This window comes from Suricata suricatta, chromosome 8, assembly GCF_006229205.1.
Source record: "Suricata suricatta isolate VVHF042 chromosome 8, meerkat_22Aug2017_6uvM2_HiC, whole genome shotgun sequence".
Classification (NCBI taxonomy): domain Eukaryota; kingdom Metazoa; phylum Chordata; class Mammalia; order Carnivora; family Herpestidae; genus Suricata; species Suricata suricatta.
Genome location: NC_043707.1, coordinates 28,162,206 through 28,176,087, shown reverse-complemented (window position 1 = coordinate 28,176,087; position 13,882 = coordinate 28,162,206). Strand labels below are relative to the sequence as shown.

The 13,882-nt window shown below is 57.6% G+C and overlaps 1 protein-coding gene across 3 annotated transcripts in view; it reads left to right on the top strand.

Annotated features, from left to right (window-relative positions):
- The window catches only part of CLIP2 (CAP-Gly domain containing linker protein 2), a 52,987-nt gene that overhangs the window by 24,759 nt on the left and 14,346 nt on the right, over nucleotides 1–13,882 (top strand). For all 3 annotated transcript variants that reach the window (XM_029947005.1, XM_029947006.1, XM_029947004.1), the window contains exons 4-8: nucleotides 2,279–2,403; nucleotides 3,884–4,097; nucleotides 5,068–5,265; nucleotides 6,068–6,171; nucleotides 7,596–7,656. In XM_029947005.1, coding sequence (XP_029802865.1) covers nucleotides 2,279–2,403; nucleotides 3,884–4,097; nucleotides 5,068–5,265; nucleotides 6,068–6,171; nucleotides 7,596–7,656 — 702 coding nt within the window. The remainder of the gene's footprint in view (nucleotides 1–2,278; nucleotides 2,404–3,883; nucleotides 4,098–5,067; nucleotides 5,266–6,067; nucleotides 6,172–7,595; nucleotides 7,657–13,882) is intronic.

Here is a 13,882-nt window from a genome sequence, read left to right as displayed (position 1 = left end):
CAAAATCAAGAGTTGGACACTTAACCACCCAGGTGCCCCTAAAGAGAGAATCTTGAACAGGCTCTGCACGGAGCTCGATCCTATGACCCCATGATCCCCTGATCCCAGGACCTGAGCCTAAATCAAGAGTTGGACACTCAACCGACTAAGCCACCCAGGCACCCCAATCACATTTTCTAGGAACCTAAAATTGTCCCCTAAAAAGACTAGTACGTTTTTTGAAGTAAGAAAAGACTATAGTAAAAGAAAGAGAAGAGGCTGATATCCTCCATCTGGAGGGTGAGGCTTGCCACACCCGGGCTGGGGTGTCTGTGAGCAGAATCTCCAGGGGAGACCGGTGTCCTAAGGCTGTGCTGACCAGGACAGGGCGGTCAGTGTCCGCGCCCCCCCCCACCCCCCCAACCCTCTGGAAACCTTTCCACTGCTTCCTGCCTTGTTCCCGGCGCTGGAAGGGAGCCCGCCTGGCTCCGTCCTGCTGAAGGAGGATGGGAGGAACAAGGGAAGGACTTGGGTCGAGATGCAGCCTAGAACTGAGGGTGAGGCAGTGCCCTGCTGGGTCGGGGAGGGGTCGGTGGTGCACTTGAGCCACAGACCCCCGCCTGAGGGGAGCCTGGTAGGTGTGCCCAGAGTGAAGCCTGGCAGGCTCTTTTACTGCTCCCTGACTACTCTGAACCTCAGTCTCTTCATCTAGGAGTAATGCTGCCCACCGCATTGCGTTGTGAAGTTTAGAATTCGTGTCTTCAGTGTGCCTGGTGTGCAGTCGGTGTGGGAGAGACGTTGGGAGAAGACTGAGTTTTGATTAGCGAGCTGGTCCCTTTCGGGCACAACACATGAGGCACACTTGGGGGCGTCAGAGGAGGTAACATTTAGGTTCCGACAAACAAGGTAGATAAACATGCGTGTTTGCTTCCACTCTTGCCTGAACCTGCCCTAGAATGACGGGGAAGGGACTTTTTTTTCCTTTTAATGTTTACTTATTTATTTTGAGAGAAAGTGAGAGAGAGCACAGCAGGGGAGGGGCAGAGAGAGAGAGAGGCACGGAATCCGAAGCAGGCTCCAGGCTCTCTGGTGTCAGCACCGAGCCCGACACGGGGGTCAAACTCACAAACCGTGAGATCGTGACCTGAGCCGAAGTCAGATGCTTAACCGACTGAGCCCCCCAGGCGCCCCATCCCAAAATCTTAACTTCTGATAGCATTGTGTTGACCGGAAGCCTCACTAATAACATAAGCAGTCAATGAACACGGATTCTATATGTTACACAGATTACATACTGTATTCTCACAATAAGATAAAGTAGAGAAAATAAAGGTCATTAAGAACGTCATAAGAAAATACATTTTACCATACCGCACCATATTTATCAAAAATAAAATCTTCATGTCAGTGGATCCACACAGTTCAAACCTGTGTTGTATATAACTTTAATTTTTAAAAATGTAAACTTTTTTAGAGTAATATTTTTTAAATATTTATTTATTTGGGGGGAGAGCAGAGACTGAGAATCCCAGGCAGACTCCCCACTGTCAGCGCAGAGCCCCACACAGGACTCGAACTCGTGAACTGTGAGATCATGACCTGAGTGGAAATCAGGAGACGGATGTTTAACTGACAGAGCCACCCAGGCACCCCTAGAGCAATATTCATATTTCCTGGCTTGTTCTGTGTGTTTGTTTTTAAATTATGAAAAAGTACACATAAAATTGACCTTCTTACCCATTCTCAAGTGTACAGTTCAGGTGTGGTAAGTGTGTTCACATGGATGAGCACCGGGCCCACAGGCCTTTTTCATCTTGCAAAACCGAAACTCAGTTCCCAATCAACAACTCCCCATTACCCCTCCCCCCAGCCCCTGGCAGCCAACCATCATTAAACCATTTTTTAATGATAACATTTACTGAGACATTATGTATTGATAATATTATTGCCAGACTCTGTATATTCAGTACTTAATGCTCAGGAAGGGGGGAGAAAAACCTTTTTACAGATGAAGTCGCTGAAGCTCAGAGAGATTAGATAACTTGCCCAAGCTCACACAGCGTCTAAGTGGCAGCGTTTCAGTGCCTGTCTGTCTGTCTCCAAAGCTCTTGCCCAGGACAGCCCTGGAAGGCCTGGTTATACCTGTATGCCTCCCTCCCCGCTGTCCTCGGGCCTCTCCTCCTTCTCACCCTCATCCTGCCTCTCCCCTGCACACTGGAAGGGAGAGATGGGGGGCGCCTGGTCCTCTCTGCCTGTGCCCACTGTGTCCTCTGGGCCTGAGTCTCTCTGTGCGCCACAGGTCGGCGGGACGAAGACTGGCGTGGTGCGGTACGTGGGGGAGACGGACTTTGCCAAGGGCGAGTGGTGTGGTGTGGAGCTGGACGAGCCCCTTGGGAAGAACGATGGGGCGGTGGCAGGCACCAGGTAGGGCGGCTTCCCCGGGGAGGTTGGGGGCGGGGCTCCTCTTCACCTGGGGCGGATGCAAGGGCTGGGCCATCTGAGGAGGTCAGCATGGAGGGTCCCGGCCACTCACCATGGTATAGACGCTGCCAGCTTCCTTCTGCCTGAGGCAGGTGGTGGGGAAAGCACCCCCATTTTACAGATGAGAGAATAGAGGCCAGAGAGGTCATTGCTCAAGGTCGCACAGTCACGGGCGAGCGCTAAGCAAGTCACTGGTTCTGTTTCCTCTTCCGTGCTGCACACGGTTATGTGGGTGGGAGCCCTAGAAAAGAGGGGCAGTGGTCTCTGCCTTCTGGGCATTTCCCTGGGTGACACAGGAAATAATCCGACACTGTCCAGTGCCCAGCAGCCAGGGGTGGGGTCACCACGGGGTCCCAGGTCTCTTGCTGTCCCTGATTAAAGTGACTACCAGTTCTGCTGGGTCAGGAGGGTCTAAGGCTAGGGCCGGGGGTGTGGTGTTCTGGGTGGGCCGTGTCTGGCAGGGGCGTAGGGCTAAGGCCCTGGGGCCCTTGAGCCCACGTTGGCTGTCCCTAGGCTAGACTATGTGGCCCGGGTGAGGCTGTGACAGCTCTGGAAAGGAGTGGTCAGGGCGGCGCTGGCTGGGCCGCTAGGGGAGGAGCTGTGCTTGAACCAGGCCTTGAAGGAAAGTGAGGTTTGCTTCTGGAGTAAGTTTGAGGAAGGTCTGCTCTATGGGGTGAGGTGGGGAGGGCAGTCCTAGCAAAGACCTGCGTGCAGGAAGAGGTGGGGGCGGGGTGGCACTTTCAAGGAGAGTCACCACCTGGACAAGACCAGCTCCCTGGTCCTGTGTGTGTAATCTGTGCCCAGAGAGGCTTTAAGAGAAGACAGTCCAGTGTCTCCATGACAATCCTTGGCCTTCCTGTTTTCAAGATGGCTATTTCTCTCTGCTCGCTCTTGCTCTCAGAATCCGGGGCCGTTGTTGCCCGGTGCTGTGAGCATCATGGGCAGAGCGCCAGTGGGATTTCTCGGGTCTAGGGGGCGGCCGAGGGGCAGTCAGGAGAGTGGGGCTGCAGATACGGCTGGGGGTGGGGCGGGCACTGAGTGGTGAGCGAGCCAAGCCCAGAAGACTCAGGAGTCCTGCCCCGGCTTTGCCTCTTAACCAGCTGGGCGACTGCTGCCAAGCTACTTGCCCTCTCTGATCCTAAATCTCCTCATCTGTGAAATGTGCATAACAGAAGAGTGGTCAGGGGATTGGAAAGAGCACCTGTGTAGAGGGACCAGCACAGAGTGGGTGCTGAGTAATTCCCGTCTCCTCCCAAACGTGCCCCCTGGCTACTGATGGCCACAGAGTTCAGGCCCTACTCACTGCTATTCCCTTTCTGGGAGTCCCATCCACTGGTCGTAGGGTGAAGGTGCTGGGACCCAAGGCCAAGCCTCTCGGCCAGGGGGACCTTGACGGCGGTGTGTGTCTGTCCTGCCTCCCCAGGTACTTCCAGTGCCCACCCAAGTTTGGTCTCTTCGCCCCCATCCACAAGGTAATCCGCATTGGCTTCCCATCCACCAGCCCGGCCAAGGCCAAGAAGACCAAGCGCATGGCCATGGGCGTGTCGGCGCTGGCCCACAGCCCCAGCAGCTCTTCAATCAGCTCCGTCAGCTCGGTGGCCTCCTCTGTGGGGGGCCGGCCCAGCCGCAGTGGACTGGTGAGGGTGGAGCTGGGGAGGGGTAACCTGGTATGTTGGGGGTGGGGGTAGGGACAGAAGGAGCCAGGTGGCCAGTGTCTCCTGACTTGCTCTGGTTCCAAGTGTTCCTCTGTGGGTTTTTAAAAAATGTTTGTTATTATTATTTTAAAATGTTTTTATTAATTTTTGAGACCTAGAGAGAGACAGCACTAGTGAGGTAGGGGCAGAGAGGGAGGGAGACACAATCCAAAGCAGGCTCCAGGCTCTGAGCTGTCAGCACAGATCCCATCGCGGGGCTCGAACCCACAAACTGCAAGATCATGACCTGAGCTGAAGCTGGATGCTTAACCGACTGAGCCACCCAGGTGCCCATGTGTTTATTTAATTTTGAGAGAGAAAGAGAGAGCACAAACACAAGCTGGGGAGGCAATGACAGAGATTGAAACAGGAAATCCTAAACAGGCTCTGCACTGTCAACACAGAGCCTGATGCAAGGCTTGAAGTCACAAACTGTAAGATCATGACCTGAGCCAAAATCAACAGTTAGACACTTATTTAATTGAAAATGAGCCCTTTCCTGGGAGTTAAGGATACAGGACAGGGGAGATGGGTGGAGGGTAGGTAATGCAAGTGCAGAGCAGGGAGTTGAAAGGTTGCCATAGTCACCCTGGGCGAGGGGAGAAGGTGAGGCTGCCCTGCTGGGCAGGGGTCTTCTGTGCAAGCCCAGTCTAGGTGGGGAATCTAGCATGTCTCCAGAGAAAGCGGTCCAGGTGACGGAGGCCACCACGAGGCAGAGCCCAGGTGCTGTGACCGTCAGAGGCCATGACTCTCCTGAGAGCAGGGAGCGTTCCCTAGATCTCAGATGTCACGATTCCCCCTGGATGGAGCGCCTGGGGCACTGGCAGAGGGAGGAGCAGTGTCCTGGGAGTCAAGGCGCTCGAGCTGTTGTCTGGAGGGCACTCCAGATCCCTGAGTCCACACCTCCCTGCAGCTCACAGAGACCTCTTCGCGTTATGCCCGCAAGATATCGGGCACGACTGCTTTGCAAGAGGCACTGAAGGAGAAGCAGCAGCACATCGAGCAGCTGCTGGCTGAGCGGGACCTGGAGCGGGCTGAGGTGGCCAAGGCCACGAGCCACATCTGCGAAGTGGAGAAGGAGATCGCCCTGCTCAAGGCCCAGCACGAGCAGGTAGCTGGGCCAGCGAGGCGGTGCGGGCACCCAGAGGGCACCAGCGGCCTCCCCGGGCCAGTTTTGTGAGTCCCCCTCGTGCAGAGAGAACTAGGGGTGTGCAGAGAATGCGGGGACCCCTCCTCCTCCTGATGGATCCGGATCCGGGTATATCCTGCTCCTTCTGACTCACTCTAGCTGGAGCGTTTTCTGGGTCATGGAAAATTCTTCCTTGTCTGAACGGCCGCGTTGCCATCCATCATGGGCCGTGTCCTTACCGACACAGCCAGTCCCCTGTGGTCGTCCAGGTTATTTCCAATTACTCACTTTGTCTAAATATACTCGCCTGCACAATTTTTGTCTACAACTGTCCACGTTCCAGATCGTGCTCTCCAGGAGCTCCGGGCTCTGGGTTTCAGGGAGGGAAGCCATCACCCGTAGCCTTCAGTCCGCGGCTGCCCAGTGTCTCGTCCTCCCTCATGTAGACATTTGTCCTTCCTGGGCCCCATTCCCCGCTCAGATGGCTCGCCCCGCCCTCAAGTGCTGGGGTCATTAAGGCCAGGCACCTGCGGGCTGTGACAGAGGCCTTTACCAGACAGCAGGGCCTTAGGCCCTTAGCTGTTGAGGGACATGGAGGGGACAGGAAACAGGTGGATCAGAGCCATGCCTGGCACTCAGCCGGGCCCTCCTCCCTCACAGCCCAGCCCACGGTCTGTGCCCAGCCAGCTGGCAGGGGCGTGGCAGTGACGGGAGTGGCCTCTGCCACCTGGAGCCTGGTCCCGGGAGGAGGCTGACCCTGTCCTGGCCCGTGCCCGGGGCCCAGTATGTTGCAGAAGCAGAGGAGAAGCTGCAGCGGGCCCGGCTGCTGGTGGAGAGCGTGCGGAAGGAGAAGGCGGACCTGTCCAACCAGCTGGAGGAAGAGAGGAGGTGGGTGCCGCCCGCGCCCTGGCCCCGGGGGTGCTTCCTCCGGGCCTTGTCAGCGATGGCCAGGCAGAGCCCGGGCTTGGGACCTTCACCACACCCTGGCCACGCCACTCAGACCGGTGATGTGAGCCCTGCGGGCCTGGCCCCCCTCCGCAGAGGGGGTGATGGCCCCCATCTCTGCAGGCTTGAGGGAAGCACACCACGTGGGAGTCCCCACAGCCGTCTGCTGCTCTCCATCCCGACTCGTGGGGTGGTTGGGTTCACTGGACTGGGGGTTCTCCCATGCCCTGGACCGACTCACATCTGTGGACCACCCCTCCGGGCTATGTGCCGTGTGTGCAGCCCCCAGCTTGGTGTGAGCCCCGGAGGCAGGTGTTGCCCCCATGTCACAGATGAAAATACTGAGGCTCAGAGCAGGCAATGGATTTGCCTGAGGCCACCAGCCTGTCGGTGATGATGCAGTTTTTCCCTCCTGCCTCTGTGATGAGTGGGGACTATGGTCCCCTCAGCGTGAAGCCTCTGGCCTGACTTGATCCTGGGTCACCTGGCTGGACAGAGTGGACAGGGGACAGGGCTTCTCTTGGCCTGGGGCCTCTCTGTGTCTCTGGGCTGACACGCAGATTTCTGTGACTCCCTCCCCTCCCCCACCGCGGGCAGCCCCAATCCTCAGCTCCCGCCTTGGGTCTGATTTTGGGCTTCCAGCCGAGGCCTGTGTTGACAGTCTGACTCGGAGAGAGAAGAGCTTATTTATATCTGCCTGAGCGCGTGCTCGGGCCCCCACATCTGGTTCCCATGGCGACGCGCCCACTGCTGACAAACAAAACCTCCAGGATGTCCTGGGGGCTGCATTTAGCCAGGGCCTGTGTGCAGAGGCCCCTGTACCTGCTGGGTGACCTTGGGCAGGTCTCTTGCCATTTCGGGGCTCCCGTGTCCTCACCAGGGTGCTGGGAGCCGTCAGGAGCTGTGACGTGGCTGTCTCCCTTGCACTGGCATATGGGTGGGTGAATGGGTCTCTCTGAGGGTGCCCTCCAGCCCTGCAGCAGGGCACTGGGGCCCTCGTCAGAGCGCAGCCCAGGCCGATTTTGAGGGGAGGGATGAGAATGAGGTCACCCCGGGGGGAGAGACCCACCCCTTCCCACCCCCCCCACAGACTGTTCCGTTCCGCAGGATTCATAGCCTGTTCTGCCGCCTGGTCCCTCAGCCACCCTGGGTGGGGGGCAGGATTTGCCCTTCACACCCCCAGTTTAGAGACGCTGGTGGCCCGAGTGGGGCACAGGGTGAGAATGGGAGGGCGCGGCTTTGCCGGAGGCCCTGCTCCCACCAGCCACAATGCTGGGACAGTGCCTTCTGCGAGGTCTGAGCCCCTGGTGGCCTCGCCGTCTCCATGGCTCTGGGTGAAGCCCGCTCAGCCCCGTCTCCCCCTGCAGGAAGGTGGAGGATCTGCAGTTCCGAGTGGAGGAGGAATCCATCACCAAGGGAGACCTGGAGGTAATGGCCCGAGGCCTGGCGCACCCCCACCTCGCTCTGCTGTCCCCGCCCAGCCCCTGCAGGGCAAGTGGTCCTGAGGTCCAGGCAGCAACTCTGGCCCCCTGGGAGGAGCCTGGGGGCATTTGGGGGGAGAAATCCAGGCCGACCCCTGGGAGAATGGGGAGTGGCAGGTCATAAGAGACCTGGGTGTCAAAGGTGGGGATGGGCCATGGGTCCTTCTGTTTGGCACCTGGTTGGGATGAACTGAGTACCCACAGGGTGAGGCCGGAGGCCACCGTGACTGGACTCCCCTGTCCCTTCGTTGTTGGACAGTCATAGCCCTAAAAGGTATCCTTTGGGTCCTTGGATTCCAGGTAAAACTTTGGCTGGAAGTAGCTCGCTGTTGAGTCTCAGAACTTCTAGATGGCCAGACAGCCTCAGAAAGGCCAAGGAACCAGGGACTCTTGGGACCCAGGACTCCCGGCTGCTGTGTCAGCCCGCAAGGGTGGCCAGTTAAGGCACCTCAGTGACAGCAGCTGGACAGGTGGTCTGGGCAAAGGGGGGCATTTCCCTGTCCACCCCACCGCACCCCTCCAGAGCTGAGGGACGGGGTGCTCTCATCAGTCTGTACGTGCCCCCCGCTGCCCCCAGCTCTCCTCACCCCGCCCTGCACAGAGACCTCAGGGCTCACGAGGCCACGGTCGGGCGGGCAGGAATGGCCCGCTGCTGTGGACCTCCCTGCTCCCTAGGGGGTGACAAGGGCCAAGGGCTCCTGGAGCTGTAGGATGGGGCAGAGGACCGCAAGTTCAGTCCTCCACACGCTGGCCTGGCCCTAACTGGCCTTGGACAGCCGCTGCCCTTCCCCGGCCTCAGTTTGCTCATCTGCAAAATGTGGAGGTTGAACTAGGTCAGTGATTCTCAGACCCTGGAGGGCACGTTCAGACATGGCACTGGGCTGGCCTCAGAGCTGCTGTTCGGGAGGCCTGGGTAGGGGACTGAGAATATGCATTTCTAGCACATTTCCAGGTGATGCTGGTCTAGGACCCATCATACTCTGGGGATCCTGCGCTAGATCATTTCCTTTTTCTTTTTTTTTAAGATTGTATTTTTATGTAAGCTCTGCACCCAGCGTGGGGTGACTCAGACTCACAACCCCTGAGATCAAGAGTCAGGTGCTCCACCAACTGAGCCAGCCAGGCGCCGGTGCACTGCATCGTTTCTGAGCTCAGTTGGGAAATTATGGTTTCTGATTTTGCAAAAGAGCTGCCTAAGAGCCCCTCCTTCCCATTGCCCAGCAGAGGTGTATGTGTGCCTGTCCCGTCCCTGAGGACCCCGGCTAAGGGAGGGACACGTGTGGTCTCTGTAGATCACTGCCAGCTGGCCCCGTGGGAGCAGATTTTGCTGCCTAAGCCTTGTGAAAGGATGGATGTCGGGGTTCAACCCTGATGTAGGAGCCCCTGCCCGGCGTTAGGATGTTCCGTTGTCCCTCTCAGTCAGGGGGACCGGTCACGGGGCTGGCTTTCCTACCGGGCGGCTGCCTTCTTGCAGGCGTTGGGGTGGGCTTCTGGGACAAGCACCTGTGGTTGTGAGGGACAGCGGGCCCCCCCTGCTCACTTCGAAGGCTACAGGGAAGCGTCACCCACAGTTCAAGGACGCAAAGCAAGAAATAGTCTCAGGAGCCGAGCCCGTTTCTTCTCTGCTCAGGGGCTTCCCTCTTGTCTTGTGCTCAGGCTGCACGTCCATCTGTCTCTCTCTCTCATCGTGTGTCTCTTGGCACATTGCCCCTTCTTCTGGTCACCTACCCTGAGCCTGTCCCCCAGCTCCAACTGGGAGACACAGGGAGAGACCACGATAGACGATGACAGTCAAGGTGCACTGAAGTTCCTTTCCTGCTGTTCTCCTTATGGCCATGTTTGTGACGACCAGGACACAAATGGTCCCAAAGTTCTACTCCTCCCCACCCGTCTTGAGTCAAAAATAAAACCCAGAACATTCCTGTGAGCTCCTGGTCCCCCTCCGGTTGTCACCCCATCTCTGCTCGTCCCCCTCCCGGCCTCACGCCCCAGTTCCAGCCTCTTAGCCTCCTTCCAGGTCTCTCACTGTTGGCCCGTCCACAGGGGCCCATTCGCCCTCCGTCTGCATACCCCTGAGACCTTCCCGTGATTACTTGGGTCCCCCGCCCCCAGAGCTCCCCACTGGCGGGCCTGCAGGGCCTCTCCGCCGGGGGCAGGGGTGACACCCACCTGTAGCGTTTTCCTGCGGCTGTCGGAACCAGTGACCACAGTTCGGTGGCTGGAAACAATGCAAACTTACTCCCTCGCTGAGGCTCTGGGGGAGAATCTGCTCCGCGCCTCACTCCCAGCTCCGGGTCGCTGGGGACCCTTGACGTCCCTCGGCCTGGGACATCACTGCCTCTTTCACCACGTGGCCCTCATCCCTGCGTGTTCCCGTGGCTCTGGCTTGGCCCTTCTTACAGGGACACCAGTCACTGGGTCTGGGGCCCACCTTGATCCAGTGTGACTTTATCTTCACTCAGCACCTGTGGGAAGACCCTCTTCCAAACAAATCCCATTCTGTGGTTCCGGGTGAATAAGAGACGTGGGGGGGGCACCGCTCCACCCAGGACAGCATCCCAGATGTGCTGTGTGCAAAACGGACCTGTTTGTGCCCGCCCCCACCGCCCAGGTGGCCCCTCGATGCCACTGTTTATTCGTCTTGAGTCTTCTCTTTCCCTCATCTCTCCATCAGAAATCCTCTTGAGCTTGACCTTGCCTCTGAAATTATCTTCCCCAAGGCCAGGTCCCAGCGCCTTGCCTTGGACAATGCGCCAGCTCCGACTAGGTGCCTCTGTTTCCTCCCATGTTCTCCCACTATCCATTCTCCACACTGAAGACGGACAGCCCTAGCTTTTTAAAGTTCATTTATTTATTTTGAGAGAGAGCATCGGCGGGGAGGGGCAGAGAGAGAGAAGGAGAACCCCAAGCAGGCTCCGTGCTGTCAGCACAGAGCCCAGTGCGGGGCTCCAACCCACAAACTGTGAGATCAGGACCTGAGCCGAAATCAAGAGCCTGATGCTCAACCAACCGAGCCGCCCAGGCGCCCCTACGGCCTTTAAATGTTTAACAGTGGGAGAGTTCGGACCTCATGCCTAAGTAGGGAAGAATTCATGATGAATCTCCATTTGCCCATCAGCGGGCTTCAATGATCATCAGCTCATGGCCAGTCCTATTCTAGCTGCCTCCCCCTTCCAGCCGTCTTTTCTGTTATTTTATATTTATTTTTTAATTGTTTTTAACGTTTATTTATTTTTGAGAGAGAGAGAGACAAGAGTGTGAGCAGGGGAGGGGCAGAGAAAGAGGGAGACAGACACAGAGCTTTCAGCCCAGAGCCTGACTTGGGGCTTGAACTCAAAAACCACGAGATCATGGCCTGAGCTGAAGTTAGTTAGATGCTTAACTAAGCCACCCAGGCACCCCTCTCGTGTTAATTTAAAGCAAACCACAGACATCATGTGTCCAAATCTCTTAAAAAGGTAAACCAGAGCCTGCCCTTTCCGTGGTCATACCTCTGGCTCCCTGACCCCAGATAACCCTGGGCTCTTTCTGGGCGGCCCAGAGAAGACCTCAGACCCAGCCCTGCGTGCCTGTGCTCCGGGCACATGGAGCTTCTCTGTTCCCGGACGCCCCAAGCTCTCTCTGCCTCTGAGCGTCTCCGTGTGCTGATTTCCTGCTTCTCCTTCAGGCCTTACCTTGAACTGTATTCTCAGAGAGGCCACCTCTGCCTTTTCGCTCTCACCACTCTCCTCTGCCCTCCCCCCGCCTGGGGCTCTGTTCCCAGGTCCAAGCACAACCCGGAGCCTCTTTAGTAGTGATACATTGTTTTGTGTCTCCCTGCAATGCACACCCCATGGGGGCCGGGGCCCCATCTGTCTCGTTCCCCTTTATGTCCCTGTGGCCAGAACAGGTCAGGAGCATGGGGAAAAGTGCCTCTCCCACGGTGGGAGCCCAGGCCCCAGGCTGGGGACAGGTTTATGGTCCTGGAACAGATCTTTGCCATCTCACATCAGGAAAATGTGTGTGCCTCTCCCTGCTGCCTCCCGAGCGAGGATGTCAGGCTTGACCTTCTTGGGGTTCGGTGGTGGTGGTTTAATCATCCATCGGTTTCGTGTTACGATTTTGCTAATTAAATAGCGCCTTGGGGTTACTTTTCACTTGCAAGGAAAGGCACTCAGTAACGCGAAGGGCCGGGCTTATGAACTCGGAATCCTCCTTGTTGATTTGTGCTGTGTGAGACCTTAGAGGTCAAGAGCGGTGATGTGTGCCTTGACCTTCAGGACCCCCCAGGGCAGGTGGGGAATCTGCTCCCCTCCTTAAAGAATGTGTCCAGCTCTCAGTTATCTGAGGGGAATCCCAAGGCGGTGGCTCCGTGCCTTGCAAAGGTGTGGACACAGGGTCTGAGAGCTGCAGGTGCAGGGCGTAGGCAAGGCTTGGCTAAGCTCCTGGATTTGAGTTGCGGCAGGAAGTGGGGGTCTCCTACTTCAGGATCCTCCTTCAGTGGCCCGTGTCGCTGCTAGAACTGTGTCTCCCCTCCATGCCGTCAGGCTGGCTCTGGGGTGGGGGTGGTCTAAGTTCTAGGCCTGACGCTGCCCTGAGTTGCTGTGTGACTCAGCGCCAGAGGCTCTGTCTGTCTGGAGTAGTCACTCCCCCCTGGAGACAGGGAGACTGCGGAGACACCCCTTATGCGGGGGTTGGGTTCTAAAGTTCGTGCCTGAGACCAAAGTTGCACCTGTCCTTGCACTGCCTAGGGCAGCCTGACCGTGGCTTCATGACCCTCGAATCCAGGGGACCCACAAGTGACAAGCAAGAACGTGGTGGCCTCGCTCCTCCCACCCTGGAGCAGGGGGAAGCCCAGATCATCCACCCACCTAAAATCTAGCCTCTGAGGCTATCTTCCACCCCCGCCCTCGGGTCCTGTGGTTGCTTTAATCTCAAGCATCTGAAGCAATTACACTGGATTCCCTGTGCCCCTATGGAGACCCCAACCCACAGAGCAGGAGCAGAAGTTGGGAAAGTGGGTGATGGGGCCGCTGGGGAGTCCTTTTGGGAGCACCACGTAAAGCTGTCTTGAAATTGTGGAGCCCGGGGCTCTTTCTTGCCCATAAAGCTTCAGTCGTGCGCCACCTAGCGAGGGTCCTGGGCAGAGCCGTGGAGCCCATCCTCTGTGGCAGGGAAGGGTGGGGATGAGGCCCTGGAGACACCATTGCCAACCCGTAATTTTCTGGAAGAGATGGCTGCTTGTTAGCACTGTGGAACGCTGCCGTCTTTGAGAGACAGAGAACCTCTTTACTTGTTCCTTAGGGAAGTTCGCAGGGATAAGATCACAGGACAGAGGACATAAACCTCTCCCTAGCTCTGCATGAATCGCAGACGGGCTTACACTGTCCCCGTCATCCTTGCTAGTGACCGGTACGTGTCCTTGTTTCTACACGTCCGTGCCGTGTGGCTAAGTCCCGCCTCGTCAGAATGGCCATGCAGATTTGCCTTAAACTGCTTTTCCTGGACACTGGAGACAGAGGAGGGCTCTCTGGCTCCTCCCCTGATGAACTTGGTCACCATATCGCCCCGGGGGCCCTGGAGCTGGCACTCTTGGCCCCTGCCACCCTCGCAGAAACCCAAATGCCAGGCTGGATGCCGTGAGCACATCGGGCTTTGTTGGCATGTGAAGCTAGGACAAAAGCATTCCTGTGCTTTTGGGAGACCGGGCCTCCTCCGCAGGGGCGCCTGGGGGTGGGCACTGGCCCTCTGGGCTCGGGTCAGGGCAGAGGGAGGCAGAAACTCTCTGCGGGGGGAACGTGTATGTGTGTAGAGATCTTTCTTTAAAACCTTCCTACTGGATTGGTTCATACACTTTCAGCTCAGGCCTGGGGGCCAGGAGTCCTGGGTTCACTCGCTGACCTATCCGTCCTGACCAAGGGCCTCCCGTGTGCAGGATCCTGTGCCTAAAATGAGCAGTAGCCGGAAGGGGAGCGCTAGGAGGCTGGGGGCGGAACTGACCACCTGGGGAGGACAGCAGGGACTCGGGTGCCCTCTCGCTCACCCTCTCCAGGGCAGGGTGGCTCGGGAAGGTTGTGGCAGCCCCTCCTCTGCCATTAAACTAACCCAGCCCAGCCCCCACCTCCCCACACCAGACCTCCTCTGTCCCCAGCCACCTCCTCTCCTTGACCTGCTCTCCTATCTTGTTCATGGAA